Source organism: Brassica rapa, chromosome A06 (genome assembly GCF_000309985.2).
Source record: "Brassica rapa cultivar Chiifu-401-42 chromosome A06, CAAS_Brap_v3.01, whole genome shotgun sequence".
Classification (NCBI taxonomy): Eukaryota; Viridiplantae; Streptophyta; class Magnoliopsida; order Brassicales; family Brassicaceae; genus Brassica; species Brassica rapa.
The window spans coordinates 6,590,347-6,606,487 of record NC_024800.2 but is presented as its reverse complement, the minus strand read 5'-3'; the positions used below and the strand labels follow the sequence as shown (position 1 = coordinate 6,606,487).

The window sequence follows — 16,141 nt, the reverse complement described above, 5'->3', positions numbered from 1 at the left end:
ATTGTCCACTAAAAGAGTTGTCTTGCCGTTGAAATATAGTAAAGCAAGTGATGTTTAAAGCCTGGTGAAGAGGGATCAGTAGGATCAATATGAAAGCACACTGAACCAATTCCTTGCAGAAACCTTGAAGGGAGAGCCTCTTCCACTACAAGGTAACGTTTCCAATATGGTAGTGTTGATTATATTTGTGAGTAGCCTTTTTTTGTCTCACCATTATATGCTCTGACCACAAACTCTTCACTTCTCTGGCTGCGCATGGATATTTAACTAGTTCAAAGAGAAGTATAGCTTTTTGTCATTGAAACTGTAAAGATATTCCACATTATATTCCTGATCCTCTGCAATAAAGTTTGACCATAAGATATTTTTTTTTCCAACTAGAAATGATAATGTACCGAGCCAACCACTCTGCTGTCTTTGCAAACACTTGTAACATCCTTAAGCCAGTTTCCTTGTCTTTTTGTTGTACCGCATAATGAGCGGCTTGCGGTCACTTACCATTTCCTGCAGAGGAAGAGAGAAATGCAAAAACTCTTGAGTTCAGAAAGGGAATAATCGATCTCAAGAGCAGCTATAAAACAAGAAGGCTCAAAAGTACTAGCTTTTCAAGGAACTGCCCGCTTTGAAAACATGTTCTGCGTCATGATTTAAAACACTCAGGGATAGGTGACAGTGAAGCATACCGGATCCAGTATTGAATCAAAATGTCTTCGGACAGTAATATCAGCAACAGCCTGCAGTAACAACTAACAAGGAATGCTTGAAGGGAAGCCAAATGAAAACTATACAAGTTTTCATCCAAACATTCTGCCCTTTAGCCTCTACCAACATTTAACCATTTCACCTCTCACCACAGGATCCATCCACATTGCATCTAAATCATCTGGTTCAACACAATCATTCCAGTACATGAAACTGTTGGCCATTCTTTCATTGATATACGACCTTTCCATTGCCATCTGTCAGAAATTATAAAACTCAATCCTAAAATCTCTGTAGAGAAGCAAGCGCAAACATAAGTTTATTAGAGCATGAGCATTGGTGAACCCCTCTTTGGGGTTCACAAGTTTATTTTAATATCTTTTTGTGGGTTCATGAATAGTTATGAACCTGTAATTGTTTTTTTCTGCATTGGTGAACCTGAAGTATGAGTTTATAACAATAAAATAATAATATTTTTTTTTTTAATATTCAAATTATCCAGAAAACAAGAATAAAATATTTAAAATATTATTAAATTTTTGAAAACTATTTATTCAATACATTAAAAGATTAGATTACATAAATTGAGAAATAGAAAAACAAACAAAGTTTATTCATCTTCATCACCAAACTTTTGCCAAATATTTTCCATTAAATCAGCTTTCAAACGAGCATGCTTCTCTTGATCTCGGACTTCTCTGCGCATGGCTAACATATCACCGGCATGAATACTTTCTCTGGTTGTCACCTTTGAACTTCTGCTTGACTCTCCTGATTCGAACTCAGAAGTATTTATTTGAGCGTATCCGTGTCGTTCGTTCTCTACAATCATATTGTGCAATATGACACAAGTTCTCATTATATTTCCTATCTTTTCCTTGTCCAATTGTAGAGCTGGGTTTTTAACAATTGCAAACCTCGACTGCAATACTCCAAAAGCCCGTTCGACATCTTTTCTGGCGGATTCTTGCTTTTGTGCAAATTTCTCGGCTTTAGGACCTTAGCTCGTCGGGGAGAGAGTGCGCCGTCGATTAGAACCACTAAATCACCCACAGTCGGCGTCGCACGAGAAATCGCCTCCGAGATAGAGAAACCCTAGTTTTCGAAAGGAGAAGAGAAAATGATTCCTCTCACGCGATTCCCTTTTTTTCTCCGCTTCGACGCGATACCGCGTGGCCACTCTTGCGTCGACACGTGCCATGAACCCGTATCATACGGGTTCACTCCCATGAACCGGATCACTCATTTAAATCAATTTTTTCTTTTTTTTTTTAATTTTGGCCCATATGATACCGAGCCCATGACCCCTTCTAAATACGTCGATGCGCATGCTCTTAGAACATACTATCAATGTATAGAGTCTGGTTTAGTTTATTGGTATTATGATTTTATTTGGTTTACAAGATCAGTTCGGTTTAGTTTATTACTTGACTGATATTGTAAACCAAATGAAATCATAATACCAATAAACTAAACCAGACTCTATACATTGATATAGAACACATCGTTTACAGCATCCGTAAGCAACATGCTTGCCATATTCAAATCGAATTCCACATTAAACACGAAGACGAGTCAACCCATCTCAGCGAAAAAAAAAACTCAAATCGTAAAATATATTTAGAAACTACAGTAGCATGTCATGTCAACAAACCATGCCCAAGGCATAAGCGCGAAAGACTCTTTCGAGAACGTCGACGACAAGAGCAGAGAAAAGGAGATGAAGATTCAAATTGATCTTCGGGAAATTCTACTGAGAAGCCAGAACACTACAGAGGAGACTGTGATGACGAACGAAACGTAGAAGAATGCCACCTGGCGGTCGGAGCTGGACCAGCTCGACGTCGTTTCAAAAGGGAAAAATCTCATAAAAAACCTTCAAAGTGTCATTTAGTAACACTTTAAATTTTGAAGTTTTTTCAACACTTTTAACCTTCAAAATGACATTTTTATCATAAAAACCTTCAAAAAAGAAAAATACCGGTTGAACAGGTTAAAAACAGTTTTTTTTTCCAAAAAATAACTATTTAATTAATAAAATAAACAAAAAAAAATTAATAAAAACCAAAAAATTTAGCAAAAAATAAGAAAAATAAATAAAGATTAAAAAAATAAATAAAAAATAGAAAAAATAAATAAGATCAAATTAAAATAGAGAAAAATAAAAAAAAATCATAAATTTCAAAAAAATGAAAATTCAAAAATAAATTCATTTTCAAATATTTTTTTTATCAACATTCATTTTCAAATATAATGTCAGAAATTATCATTGGAGATATGCTAAAAACCGTTCATTTCCGCCATATCTCCAATGACGGTTTTTGGCATATCTCCAATGATAATTTCAGACATTTTATTTGAAACTGAATTTTTTTTTTGAATTTTCATTTTTTTCAATTTATTATTTTTTCTGTATTTTAATTTGATCTTATTTATTTTTGATTTTTGAGTTATTTTTTATTTAATTTTCTAAATCTTTATTTATTTTTCTCACATTTTTTTAATTTATGAGTGTTTTTGTTATTTTTTCGATTTTTATTAAATTATTTATTTATTTATTAATTAAATAATTATTTTTTGAAAAAAAAATTGTTTTTAACCAATTCAGCTGGTCATTTTTCTTCTTTGAAGGTTTTTTATGATAAAAATGTCACTTTGAAAATTAAAAGTGTTAGTGAAAAAATTTCAAGTTATAAAGTGCTAATAAGTGACACTTTCAAAATTTTTTATGCGATTTTTCTGTTTCTAAAGTGAAGTTACTTTTAGCGGTAGAGACATGTGGACTTTTTTGCCGCCTGTCATCTTGAAAATGGAAATAAAGGCTAGACCATTTAAGTTTGCATGTTTTGTTAATAATCTATTGGTTTTATTTTATTGAAAACTGTGATATTTTTTTATAGTAATTTTAAGTTTGTTTAAAAAATAAATTAAATTAAAAGTTAACATTTGAAAAAATAATAGAAAAACTGAAATATATCAGTAATCAAACTTTAGAAAAAAAATGCAAAGAAATAAAAAAAAAATCAAAAAATTTATTTTATTGTTTTATTTTTGTTATTAATTTTTATTTCAATTTCAAACAAAAATAATTAACTAAAATATACTAAAATTAATTAAAACCTGAAAAATTATCATATGTTTTTTTCTAAAAACTAAATTTACAGTAAAATCAAAAACTAAAAAAATTAAAATAAATATTTTATTAATTTTTAAAACAAAAATCTAAAGCTAAAAACCAAAATCGCCATTCTTGTTTTTTCAAAATCTAAAAACTACTGCAAAATCAAAAACCAAAAACTAAAAGTCATTCAAACAATTATCACCTAATTATAATATTGATATTTTTTTTAGAACCCAAGAGTATTTCCTACTGACAATGTTTTTGATTTGAATTTTTGCACCTGATTTTTTAAAATAAAATATATTGTGAATAAGACATGAATTAGCCGTCAAAAAAAAGACATGAATTAAGAATGTTCTGTTGGATATACCATATTTCCATTGTCTACGTTTTTGTAAAACAAAATTGTAACTCCAATCACACATCCATTCATATTTCCAATTTTGATTTTACACTTCCTATAAATTTCAATTACATTGTGATTGCATATAAAGTGTCTGAAAGAAAAGTAGTACATTGTGATTGATTATATAGTTTGTAATTTATGATCAGATAAATATTTTTTGAATCTGGTAAATGAATCATCAAAAGTGTGTATGTGAGATAGTATAGAGAATGGGCAAAGAAGAGCGCCATGTTGTGACAAAACCAAAGTGAAGAGAGGACCATGGAGCTACGACGGAAGACTTGAAACTCATCTCTTTCATTAACAAGTATGGTCATATGAGAATTGGAGATCTCTCCCCCTGAACAAGCTGGTAATGTTTCTGATCATAAAGCCTTGGTCTTCCTTAAGCTTTTTGTAATCTTCTGGTTCTGTTTCCTCGTGTCTATATTATATATGCATGCAATTGCAATTGCAATGAAGGATTGTTGAGGTGTGACAAGAGACAAGAGTTGTCGCCTTCAATGGATTAATTACCTCAGACCTGATGTGAAACGTGGCAATTTCAGCGTGGAGGAAGAAGAAACCATCACTGAACTTCACCAGAGCATTGAAGCAAGTATGTGTTATTTTGTTAATGTCTTGTCTGGGCTCAAAGTTTTTGGATTCTGACAATATTTTTTTGCATTTTGGTTTCAGGTGGTCAAAGATTGCTTCTAAACTGCCAGGACGAACATACAAAGTGATAAAGAATGCGTGGTATACCCATCTCAAGAAAAGATTGATCTCATACACCAACCTTAATCCCGATGAGGAAGTGGCAACAAAAGGTTCTTTGAGTAGAGAAGAGACCTTTAAAGAGTCATTTCCTAATGCTTCTATGTCTTTTGGTGGTTCCAACGTTTTAAGCATTTTACAAGGTTACAATGAATTTACGAGGATGTTATAAGAGGTAGACAAACCAGAGCTGCTGGAGATGCCTTTTGATGTAGATCCTGACATATGGAGATTCGTTAATGGTTCAAATTCATTTCAACAACCTGAGAACAGTTTGACTCCAAGGGCTCATCAAGACTCTCAAGGAGATGAAGTTGATAAATGGTTCAACTACCTGGAAAGCGAACTCGGGTTATAGAAGAAAACGATAGCCAACAAAAACAGCATAGTGATGCTAACATAGAATCATCGTCATCATCAATCTTGGAGAGTTACAAGATCCTGATAAATCATTAATGAAGCCATAAAGGAACTCAAAGTACTGACTATCCTCAGTGAAGTCGATGTACGATAGAGGTATATTCTTGGCACTTTTAGTAAAATAATAAGATCAGGTGGGTGCATGTAGTTGCAATAGAGAAGAAATGTAGATATGCATTAAAAAATTTCAGGCAAAAGATTGCTTTGTGTTGAAACCAAGTAACCCTATCAGCTTGCAACCATCCAGAAATATACATTGATAAAGATTAATTGTTATTTTCTCGAAATTGATTCAGCAGCTAAGATTTTTAAATACAAACAAATAAAGAAGGCTTGAGTTCTTTTAAGAAGTTTTACTCTCAATTGTGTACCAAATCGCATCCCACCAAGCAATCAACACGTTGTGGGAGTTTTCTTGTAGAACAGAAGAAGAAGTTACTATAAAATGTTATCTGATCTACTCAGTGAGTCACGAGAAGATTTTTACTGAATCATTACCAATAAGATTTTTATTTGGTAACCCTGCTTTTTCTGTTCTTTATGTGATAAATTGTTTCCGTAACTATGTGTTAACTGTTACAGTTACGTGTTAACAATCTTATACGAAGATTATACAAAGGGCAGATGCAATGAGATTTCTGGTTTGATCACAATGAAGACTCTTCTGCAAGCAACCAAAAAGAACATTATGGTTATGAGTGTCGCAATTTTCTGTAAAGTAGTTTGTGTATATGGCAAAACTTTTATCGATATGATATGTTGTATTTACCTATTAGGCTATTCACACAAACCCTAAGTAGCCAATTACATGTTATACTTATCTACTTATAAGATACATGTATATCTATCTAATAGGATATGTGTATATCCGTATAATCCTGATATATTATTGAAAAATGTTTTGGGACTAGAAGGAACACAGGTCTGACAATTCACGTTCAAGTCAAGCAAACACAAGGAAGACTATATTTCTTCACTTCGTTGAAAAGTAATGAACTTCAGAGCAAATTCTCTAATAATAATTATAAAAAAATTATATCTCTAATAAAAATCATGAAAAAAACAAGTATATATTTCATTGCATAGTAAAGCAAAAGTGGCAACAAATTTTCCACAAACCAATATTGAAAACCTAAAAACCTCTTACTTCAGTCACCCCCAGCTTGAGCTCGGTTCATGGCAGCCAGGTCCATCTTTCGTTTTTCCTCTTTGGCGAAGGTGGCAAAGGCCTTTTCCTCTGTAGCTTTCGCAAGAGCGAGAATCGGCTCATAGTAATTAATGCGAGCATCCATACACTTTTTCAGAACGGGAAGGTGTTCCTTACACTTTGCCATTCTTGGATTAGACTCAAGACAGTCTACTAAAGACTTAAAAGAATCTTTGCAACCACCATCCTTCATGAAATCGGAAAACCTCTCAAATACTTGGTCGTCCATCTCTGCGTCTCCTTCCTTGGTTTGGTCTGTTGACAATTCTCCCTTGGTGGTGGGGAATAAGGCGTGGAGCCCGTTCCACCATACTTGTAGAGAAACTTGGGCCATCTCTAGTATTTTCTCTTTGTCGGGATGGTCGTCCAGATTCTTCTCCTCTTTCAGTTTCAGTTCGTGGAGTTTCTCTAACGTGAACAGGTCGTATCTAGAATTTGACTCGGTGGATGACGTGATCCCCATTCTTTATCAGAGCAGCTGACGATTAGATTTAGAGAGCCTGAAAGAATGACAGCACAATGATTTATATACCCGTACAAACCCTAGCTAGTTTAAGTCGCCGACCTTTAACCTAGAAATTTAGGCTTTATCACACCAAACACTAAGGGCTTATTGAACTATTTTGGAAAAGTTTTAGGATTTCATATTTGGTGGAATTTAACTGAGATATTTGGATTTTTGGACTTTGACCAAGATTTTGAGGAGAGATTTGGTAGAATTTTAAAATACAAACAAAATCAGATCTTGTAATATCTTTTTTTTTTAATATTCCAAAACAGTGTAATCTCTTTCAAACTTCTCATACATATATAACCATTAAGTGATGATAGAAGAAACATGTCCTTTCCAAAAACTGTAAAAAGTATTGAACAAAGAAGGGTGGTAAATAGGATAGAGAAAAAGACTAGGATAGCACCAAACCAAGTTTTTGTTCCCAAAGTAGCACTCAAGATTCAAAGTCACAAAAATAGGTTTCATTAAAGAGGTAAATATACACTTATATCCATTGGGTTAATTAATCCAAACCTTAGGGTTTAGAGTTAAGGGGTGGGGGTTTAGGAATTAGGGTTTAAAATTTTATAAAAAATAAATACTAAAATAAAAAATAAAAATTAAAAAAACAGTTTCAAAAAGTATTTTTAAATTATAAAAAGAAAATTTGAAAAAAAATAAAAAAAAAATTTCGAAAAAAATAAAAAAATAAAAAAAAAATCGAATCTGAAAACATATAATCTGAAACTATAAAAAAAATTTCTTTTTTTTCATTTTTTTTATTTATTTTTATTTATTTTTGTTTGTTTATTTAATTTTAAACCAAGGATATAAGAGATATTTTACCCTTTAATGAATATCATTTTTGTGACTTTCTCCTTCTAGTGCTATTTTGAGACATAAACTTCAAAAAGTGCTATTATTGACAATTGCGCAATAGGATATGTGTATATCCATATAAATCCTGACACGTACTGTACCTTCTTGAAAAAAGGTTGGGACTAGAAGGAACCATAAACAAGACAATATTTCTTCACTTCGTCGACATAAAGAAACGTAATCTAACTTCAAAGGAAATTATATCTTCTAATATTAACCATGAAAAAAAAAAACAAGTATTATTTCATTCCTTAGTAAAGCAAAAGTGGCAACAAATTTTCCACAAGCCAATATTGAAAACCTCTTGCTCGCTGGCAGCCAGCTCTTCTGCAATGCGAAGGCCTTTTCCTCTTTAGCTTTCGCAAGAGCGAGAATCGGCTCATAGTAACTAATGCGAGCATCCATTCACTTCTTCAGAATCGGCAAGTGTTCCTTACACTTACCCATACTTTAAGTGTGTCCTCAAGACAGTACTCTACCAGAGCACTAAAAGACTTTTTGCAACCACCTTCTTTCATGAAATCTGAAAACCTCTCAAATACTTGGTCGTCCTCGTCCATCTCTGTGCCTCCTTCCTTTGGAGGACCTATTGACAATTCTCCCTTGGTGGGGAATAAGGCGTGGATCCCGTTCCACCACACGTCTTGAGAAGCTTCGGATATTGCTTGTATTCCAACTCTCTTTTCTCCGGCATGTCCTCCAATTTCTCCTCTTTCAGTTGGTGGAGTTTCTCTAACGTGAACAGGTGGTATCTAGAATTGGGCTCGGTGGATGACGTGATCCCCATTCTTTATCAGCCGCTGACGATTAGATTTGGAGGCTGAAAGAATTACAAAACAATCATTTATATACCCGTAAGTATCTGGTTTTAGCAGCTGACTATATTATTATTAACCATGAATTAATAAATTCATTTATTTTATTATATAATAATATATTAGCTATTGAAAAGTATAAAAATGTTTTATGTTTTAAAACACATTTTAAAAACATATTTGTCTTTATTTTTATTTTCGTTTTACAAACAAAATATAAAAATAAAAATTAGACTAATTTAACAATTTTTCTAACCAGTTAAGACTTATGAAATATGATAAAAAAATATCAAGACTTAAACTTTATAAGTATTTAAATTAAATATGAATGATAAAATTAAACTTTAAATTTAAATAGATTGTCAATAACAAAAATAAGTTAATACCAAACTACTTATGCTAACTTTGTTTTTTTTTCATAGTAAAAAAAATTATAAATAAAATACTTTAATCGGTATTATATATAATAAAAAAAGTCAGAAAGTTTAATCAGAATTTTCAAAAATTACCATAAAAATTTTCTGGGCTAGAAGATTTGTGCCTTTAATGGGCTATGGATAAAAGATGATCAAAGACCAAATTATATATAGCTTTAGCATTTTTACGTTTAATAAGACTAACCAATCAAAGTCCGGATAAGGTGTCGGAACACTGATCAGAAGCAGCATCGTTAATAACAACGCTCGAGAGAAAGTTGCCAGCTTTGGTTCCCGGTGAGAATCTGACAGAAAGTTGTCGGCTTTAAAACTCAACAACTGTTTTGCTCTGCACTTACATGGCTTCGACCCTTCTGTCAAGAATTTCATTGGTAGCTGGTCGCTGCGTGATTAATCCTTCTCTATCTTCTACTCTCCCGCAGAAGTCTCGTGGTTTCGCAACAGTTCTGAATGTAAGTTCTAATCAATTCGATTTGAGATTCTCTCCTTTGTTGTTTGAGATGAATATTTTTTTGTAACGATGGTAATTTCAGAAGAGAGCATTCAGCTCACAGTTACGCTCTGCCTATTCACCTCCCTACGTTGGTCGAGTTATGGCTTCTTCTACTGGAGTTGGACCAAAAGCTGGTTACGCGACATCATCCATGTCTACCAAAGAACCAGTTGTTTCTGTTGATTGGCTCCACTCTAATCTCAGAGAGGCTGATATAAAGGTAAACAGCTATTTTTTTGGATGTAATGGATTATTATGATTGTAATTTTCACATTTCTTCAAGACTTTGTCGTCTCCAATGATTATTAATCTTATTGTAAGTTGTTTCTTTGTCTGGTCAGGTGTTGGATGCCACATGGTACATGCCACATGAGCAAAGAAACCCAATCCAAGAGTATCAAGTAAGGACTATGTACTTTTTGTTAGATAACTAAATAAATAAATAAAAGCTTTTAAGCCTTTGATCTGGATTAAAATTAAGACAAGACTTTATTTTGATTTTCTTGTATGCTGCCTTCTTGTACAGGTTGCTCATATTCCAGGTGCTCGCTTCTTTGATTTGGATGGAATATCAGATAGAAGAACTAATGTAAGCTATCACGGTCTTTTTTTTTCCCTTAGAGACGATGTTACCATGTTGTTTATTTCTAACTTGTTGACCATCACCATTATGATTCATGTCCGAGTGAAACCTTAACAGAAAGTATACCCTTGATTGCAGATACTAAAGTGGAAAATATTGTCAACTTAATTTTGATTGCGAATGTCCTTTTTCTTTAGAACTTTCCTATTAAAACCTTTTGGTATTGCTTCTGGTTTTGAGCTTCTATGCGTCTTATGAATGCACAACCAACCACCAATACTTTTTTGTAAATTATTTGAATCACATGTGACAGTTACCACACATGCTACCGTCTGAGGAAGCTTTTGCTGCTGCTTGTTCTGCTCTTGGAATCGAGAACAAAGATGGAGTGGTTGTGTATGATGGAAAGGGCCTCTTTAGCGCAGCTCGTGTTTGGTGGTGGGTTACAGATCTCATGTCCCTAAGCTTTTTGCCTTTGCTAAATACTTTTTCTTTTGGAGGTGTTATCAAATCTGATGAACCCTTGTTTTTTATCAAAACAGGATGTTTAGAGTCTTTGGACATGAAAATGTATGGGTACTTGATGGAGGCTTACCGAAATGGCGTGCTTCAGGCTATGACGTTGAATCTAGTGCTACAAGTGATGCCATTTTGAAAGCCAATGCAGCAAGTGAGGTTGTAGAGAAAATTTATAAAGGACAATCAGTAAGTTTGTTCATTCATATAAATGCTTTTTGCCAATGTAAATTGCAGTTTCAGTCTGTTTACTGTTACTTATGGCTTATACACATCTTTGCTGCTTGCGCAGATTAGTCCAGTAACTTTCAAGACGAAGTTCCAGCCACATCTTGTATGGACACTTGATCAGGTTAGTGTTTCCTAAACTTCAAGATTGGTTCCATGATCACTCTTTTTGTTGCTCAAAATCAAATCTTGAGTGAAATTGAAGCAGACTAGTGTGCATATTCAAAGTTGTCACTCTTGTTATAACTCAAGTGTATAGATAGATTAGATGTTTATGGATAGTTTTCTTGAAAAGCTATTTTTAATTGACAGGTCAAGGAAAATATGGAGAATAAGACTTATCAGCACATAGATGCACGTGCAAAAGTTAGGTATGCTTCCAAAAAAGTTGTTTATTGTGGAATAAAGTTGCATTCTAATGTAAACTTTACTTTTGACCAAAAAAAAAAAATGTAAACTTTACTATTTAACAGATTTGATGGTACTGCTCCAGATCTTCGCAAAGGAATACCAAGCGGTCATATACCCGGTAGCAAGTGTGTCCATTATCCCCAGGTAAGCCACTGTAAAAATTGGAGAGCTTACAGTTATTATTTTTGCGCTTTGACAACAGAAAATGCGATAATATGTTCGTATGCAGATGTTTGATTCTTCTCAAATACTGTTACCAGCTGAGGAGCTTAAGAAACGGTTTGAAGAAGAAGGTAAACTAAAAGTCATCTTGTTAACACACATTCTCTCTAAGTAGGTTTTTTAATTTCCAAGCGATCACCATTTAGTTTATTTGCAGACATTTCCGTGGACAGTCCAATCATGGCCTCATGTGGAAGCGGTGTAACAGCTTGTATTTTGGCATTGGTAACTTTTCTGTATGCTTATAGAGAATTCAGTCAATTTTTTTTTGTGACCTTACGGTAAAAAAAACAGAGAGACTGATTTCTCTTACTGGTCAGGGACTTCATCGTCTGGGAAAAACTGATGTGCCAATCTATGATGGATCTTGGACTGAATGGGCAATGGAACCAAACATGCCCAAGGTGGGTTCTTCATCAGCATGAGAGAGTCCGATGAAAAAAGCTACAAGATCATAATGTCATAGACTCGGATTGGAACCTGTCCATTTTCTTTCTGCATTATGATTCTGGAGTTTTAGTTACCTTTGTGGAGATTGTTAAAAATTCGAAGTCCTTACGGAAAACCAGCAAATAGTTTCTATTCTCTCAAACACATATCATGTAAAAATCCAAACAAGATGGTAAAATAGATGACCGTTCATATTATATAACTTTTGTTGTAAGACAAACAGGCCGCGTGGCCTAATGGATAAGGCGCTCGCCTCCGGAGCGGGAGATTGTGGGTTCGAGTCCCACCGTGGTCGACTTTTCGTTTCTTTATATTATGCTTTTTCTTTTAACTCATCTTTATCACTTTGCCCTTAATCTTTTGCAGGTTAGAACACTAACCATATCATACAAAGGTAATGGTGATGCATATGGCACACACACCTGTACTTTCAATGTTACAAATTCATTTGTGAACAATGTTTTTTTTTTGTTGATAGATAAAATTTTACATTAGTAACAAGTAAAGGAAAGAAAAAAAATCTTATAAATATGATCCTCGTTGTTGCTAGAAATATTCAAAATCGATGTAATCAGGATCACTTCCACCACGTGTACCTTTATCACACACCTTCTTCTCCTTCCCTCCGTCTGCGACCGCCGCCGCCAACACCGGCAAAAACTCCTTCTCCTTCTCCTTCTCTTTCCTCTCGTAACACGAAAAGTCCACCGGCTCCGGCACATGCGGCGGCGTCTGTCCCCGGATCAACGCCCAGTTCACACCTTCAAAGAACGGATGCTGCTTAATCTCCGTCGCGCCTCTCTTATACGCGATCCTCTTCTGCGGCTCTTTCACCAGCAAACCTTTGATCAAATCCTTCGCCGTGGAACTCACCTGAGAATTCTCCGGGAACCTCAGAGGCTGCCCTATCACGTTATAAAGCGTCGCTTTGTTCCCCTGCCCTTTAAACGGCGTCGCTCCGTGGAGAAGCTCGTAGATAAAGATCCCGAACGTCCACCAGTCCACGGCGCTTCCGTGGCCTTCGTTGCGTATAATCTCCGGCGCTAAGTACTCGTGGGTTCCGACGAAAGACATCGACTTCACGTTCGCCGGCTCTGCCATGAGTTCCGGTAATGATCCCTCGCCGATGTCGGATTTTGACTTTCGGTTCTTCTTCGAGGAGTGGAGGATTCGCGGGAAGAAAGTTGATGGTTGGTAACATCCTTGGACCGCCGCATCGTCGTTGATGATTCCGGTGGTTTTGCTGCTGCTGGTGACGTGGACGGAGGGAGATTTGACTAGTGTTGGGTTGACTGAGCAACGGAGAGATAAGTCGAAGTCGGAGAGCATGATGTGACCGTCGTCTCGGACCAGAACGTTCTCTGGCTTTAAGTCTCGGTACACGATTCCGAGCATGTGTAAGTATTCTAACGCTAGTAAGACTTCTGATGCAAAGAACCTGTTAACCAACAACAAAACAGAACACATGTTGTGTTTCCATACTTTGGTTTTGCTCTGTTTTAATATACTAAAAACTCTGTTCCAAAAATAGTAGTTTTGGAATTTTTATTTGTTTCACAAAGATCATAGTTTTGCCTTTTCAATATAAATTTATAAACAAAATTACTACATATAATATAATGTATCTGTCAATGTTCAAGAAATTACTAGACAATTAAGCGTTTTTTATGAAGGATTAGCACCTAGACATGTGTTATCTAGACTGAATTTTAGAAAAATCGTTTCGTTTATAACCAATTTGCTGCCTAAATGGGTGCTTAGGTGATGACTATACAAATTTTTTAGAACACTAACCTTGCAGCTTCTTCTGTGAAACACTTGTTAGGTTGCTTCTGCCTCAAGGAATAAAGATTGCCTCCGCTACAAAACTCCATGACCAAGCAATAGAACTTATCAGTCTCAAAGTGAGAGTAAAGAGTAGGCAAGAAAGGATGATCAAGCTGAGACAGAATCTCTCTCTCCGTCTGAGCTCTCAACAGCTTGTTCCTGCTCACAAGAGAAGCCCTATCCATCACTTTCATCGCGAAGTACGTCGTCTTGTGTGCTCCTTTGAGCTCAACGAGATAAACACTTCCTATATCTCCGTAACCTAGCCGTTTCAAGACGCGGAAATCGCTGATTCCGAGCTTGACTCCTCTGGCTTTCATATAGTTCACCGCGTCCCACCTGATATCTCCTCCTGTGTGAGGCTTGTTGGATGATGTGCTTTCCATGCTGTTGCTTCGTGAGCTCATGTTACTGTGTACAAGACGGGGATTCAGATTGATGGTGAGAGACGACTCTGTTTTTATTAGATATCCCTCAACCTTCTTTGTCTTTTGATCAAATTGTTTCTCCACATCTTTGCTAGATGGTTGTTGAGATGTTGAGGCCGAGTCACGATGAAGACTCTTCTGCAAGTAACCAAAAAAGAACATTATTGTTATGAGTTTCACAACTTTCTGTAAAATAGTTTGTGTATATGACACAACTTTATAGTCTTTATCGACATGATATTTTGTGTTTATCTATTCACACAAGATCACCCTAAGTAGCCAAACTTATCTATACATGTATATCTAATAGGATATGTGTATATCCGTATAACTCTTGATACTTTCTTCAAGGATGATATGATTGAGAGATGATTACCTTGGGCGAGACAACCTTGCTTCCGGGCTTTAGTAACATCGTCGAGCAGGTAAGTTAGATCAAAGAGTTTCCTGGCGTCGTGATAGGGAACTGAAAACTTTGGTCTTTAAACTTAAAGCATCAATGTTCATGACTTTTGTTGCTTTATCATATAGTTTCCGACATTACTTGTTGTCACGAATATACCAAAAGCTTCATTGTCAACGATGATTGGTGAGCACGTCGTGAATTTTAAAACAGTATTGATATCTACCTTCTATGTAGACGAATGAAACACGTTGAAATAATAAAAATAGATTAGATGTCAAGGCCCATTAAAACCAGAGTTTGATAATGGTGGCCTAAATATTGGGCTATTTAACTAAATAAATCCCTTTAAACGTCTGGACTCAACCTCTGAGCAGAAGAGTAATAGTGCGCCTCAAGCTCTTTAAGACTGGCTGATGCATCATCGCCTATTCTAGCCAACAGTCGATTAGTCTTCTCAGCCTCTTGATCAAACTCTGCGATCCTTTGCTCGACATGGTCGTTAAGTGAAGCAAATCCAGAGAAGATCGCTGTTTGCTTCAGCTCCGATACGAGCTTCAAAATAGAATCAGCTGCTTGAACCTGCCATCATATCATTATTAATGAAATAACTCAGTTAAAACAAAATGAGTGTATAATATAAGCTAGCAAAACAAACTAGATAATATATATTATGGTAACTCAATGTTATAGAACACAATAAGGACATAAGGGCATCAGATTCAAGATTCTGCCCTAAACCCTAATAATGGTGGCATCTTCAAGCAGCTCTAATCAGTGATTAATTACCATTTTAGAAGCTCGCATCTCCATCATGTATGCTTCTTGCGAGTTCTTAACCGGGAGATCGCTCACCTACCCAAAAACCAAACAAGTTCAACTCAATTAACAGCCGAGTAAAAAGACTAAAACTTTGGCCAATACAACGGTGGTAGTCTTCAATCGAGTCTATTCTTATGCATTTGAGATTGATCTAAAGTCTATAAATCGGGAGGAATATCACTTACCCTCGCGACATTGACGATTTGGGTGAAGTTATCGACGACAGATGTGATGTCAGTCTCTACTCTCTGTAATAACGCCTTTTGCTTCTGTAATGCTGCTGCAGCTGCTGCGGCCGTTGGTCCGGCTCCTTCACCGGATCCGGACATACCGCCACCGGCACCACCGGCTTTGTTCTTCATCATCATTACTCTGTCCTTGCGGAGAACAGGAGAACAGTTTGTTACGGACGGAGGATTAAAGCGAGATTATGGTCTGAAAGTATATATACTGGGCCTAAACTATTAAATGATTCTTGGGCCTGAACTACTGAAATTATTACTGGGCCTAATATACTGAGCC

At 35.4% G+C, this 16,141-nt stretch overlaps 4 protein-coding genes, 1 long non-coding RNA gene, 1 other non-coding gene and 1 pseudogene across 8 annotated transcripts; 4 read left to right on the top strand and 3 right to left on the bottom strand.

Annotated features, from left to right (window-relative positions):
- The first annotated feature begins 4,800 nt into the window (after window positions 1-4,800).
- On the top strand, window positions 4,801-7,373 carry LOC117125921 (annotated as a pseudogene).
- On the bottom strand, window positions 6,554-7,075 carry LOC103872435. Its single transcript, XM_009150832.2, has one exon. The coding sequence runs from the start codon at window positions 7,073-7,075 to the stop codon at window positions 6,554-6,556; it is 522 nt and encodes a 173-aa protein (XP_009149080.1).
- A 2,027-nt stretch (window positions 7,374-9,400) lies between the features above and the next one.
- LOC103872432 (thiosulfate/3-mercaptopyruvate sulfurtransferase 2) lies at window positions 9,401-12,338 on the top strand. Of its 3 annotated transcripts, none has more exons than XM_033272885.1 (12): window positions 9,401-9,688; window positions 9,773-9,949; window positions 10,071-10,130; window positions 10,256-10,318; window positions 10,626-10,750; window positions 10,855-11,017; window positions 11,121-11,180; window positions 11,369-11,427; window positions 11,530-11,611; window positions 11,697-11,760; window positions 11,847-11,914; window positions 12,010-12,338. In XM_033272885.1, exons 1-12 carry the CDS (start codon window positions 9,575-9,577, stop codon window positions 12,112-12,114), a joined length of 1,140 nt encoding a protein of 379 aa, XP_033128776.1. In that variant the 5' UTR covers window positions 9,401-9,574; the 3' UTR covers window positions 12,115-12,338. The 3 variants fall into 3 exon arrangements, with proteins under 3 accessions (XP_033128776.1, XP_009149076.1, XP_033128777.1); XM_009150828.3 differs by having other exon boundaries at window positions 9,402-9,688; window positions 9,770-9,949; XM_033272886.1 differs by lacking the exons at window positions 9,401-9,688; window positions 9,773-9,949 and having other exon boundaries at window positions 10,078-10,130; window positions 10,626-10,754.
- A 23-nt stretch (window positions 12,339-12,361) lies between these two features.
- Window positions 12,362-12,434, top strand: TRNAR-CCG. Its single transcript has one exon. It is a non-coding gene; the product is annotated as a tRNA-Arg (tRNA).
- A 106-nt stretch (window positions 12,435-12,540) lies between these two features.
- On the bottom strand, window positions 12,541-14,809 carry LOC103872433 (serine/threonine-protein kinase RHS3). Its single transcript, XM_009150829.3, has 3 exons — window positions 14,771-14,809; window positions 13,934-14,532; window positions 12,541-13,577 (listed from the first exon to the last, which is right to left on the bottom strand). The coding sequence occupies exons 1-3, from the start codon at window positions 14,807-14,809 to the stop codon at window positions 12,686-12,688; spliced, it is 1,530 nt and encodes a 509-aa protein (XP_009149077.1). The 3' UTR covers window positions 12,541-12,685.
- LOC108868834 lies at window positions 14,184-14,650 on the top strand. Its single transcript, XR_001955048.2, has 2 exons — window positions 14,184-14,407; window positions 14,490-14,650. It is a non-coding gene; the product is annotated as an uncharacterized LOC108868834 (long non-coding RNA).
- A 222-nt stretch (window positions 14,810-15,031) lies between the features above and the next one.
- On the bottom strand, window positions 15,032-16,055 carry LOC103872434 (mediator of RNA polymerase II transcription subunit 22b). The gene is made up of 3 exons (XM_009150830.3): window positions 15,805-16,055; window positions 15,587-15,652; window positions 15,032-15,379 (listed from the first exon to the last, which is right to left on the bottom strand). Exons 1-3 carry the CDS (start codon window positions 15,985-15,987, stop codon window positions 15,146-15,148), a joined length of 483 nt encoding a protein of 160 aa, XP_009149078.1. The 5' UTR covers window positions 15,988-16,055; the 3' UTR covers window positions 15,032-15,145.
- Between the last annotated feature and the right edge of the window lie 86 nt (window positions 16,056-16,141).

Coding starts and splice junctions, on each gene's coding strand:
- LOC103872435 (XM_009150832.2), bottom strand. CDS start 7,075: ATGGGGATCACGTCATCCACCGAGTCAAATTCTAGATACGACCTGTTC.
- LOC103872432 (XM_009150828.3), top strand. CDS start 9,575: ATGGCTTCGACCCTTCTGTCAAGAATTTCATTGGTAGCTGGTCGCTGC. Junction 11,018..11,120: donor AAATTTATAAAGGACAATCA/GTAAGTTTGTTC, acceptor CTGCTTGCGCAG/ATTAGTCCAGTAACTTTCAA. Junction 11,761..11,846: donor GAAACGGTTTGAAGAAGAAG/GTAAACTAAAAG, acceptor GTTTATTTGCAG/ACATTTCCGTGGACAGTCCA.
- LOC103872433 (XM_009150829.3), bottom strand. CDS start 14,809: ATGTTACTAAAGCCCGGAAGCAAGGTTGTCTCGCCCAAG. Junction 14,533..14,770: donor GCAAGGTTGTCTCGCCCAAG/GTAATCATCTCT, acceptor GGTTACTTGCAG/AAGAGTCTTCATCGTGACTC. Junction 13,578..13,933: donor TTCACAGAAGAAGCTGCAAG/GTTAGTGTTCTA, acceptor GTTGGTTAACAG/GTTCTTTGCATCAGAAGTCT.
- LOC103872434 (XM_009150830.3), bottom strand. CDS start 15,987: ATGATGATGAAGAACAAAGCCGGTGGTGCCGGTGGCGGTATGTCCGGA. Junction 15,653..15,804: donor AAATCGTCAATGTCGCGAGG/GTAAGTGATATT, acceptor GTTTTTGGGTAG/GTGAGCGATCTCCCGGTTAA. Junction 15,380..15,586: donor AGATGCGAGCTTCTAAAATG/GTAATTAATCAC, acceptor ATATGATGGCAG/GTTCAAGCAGCTGATTCTAT.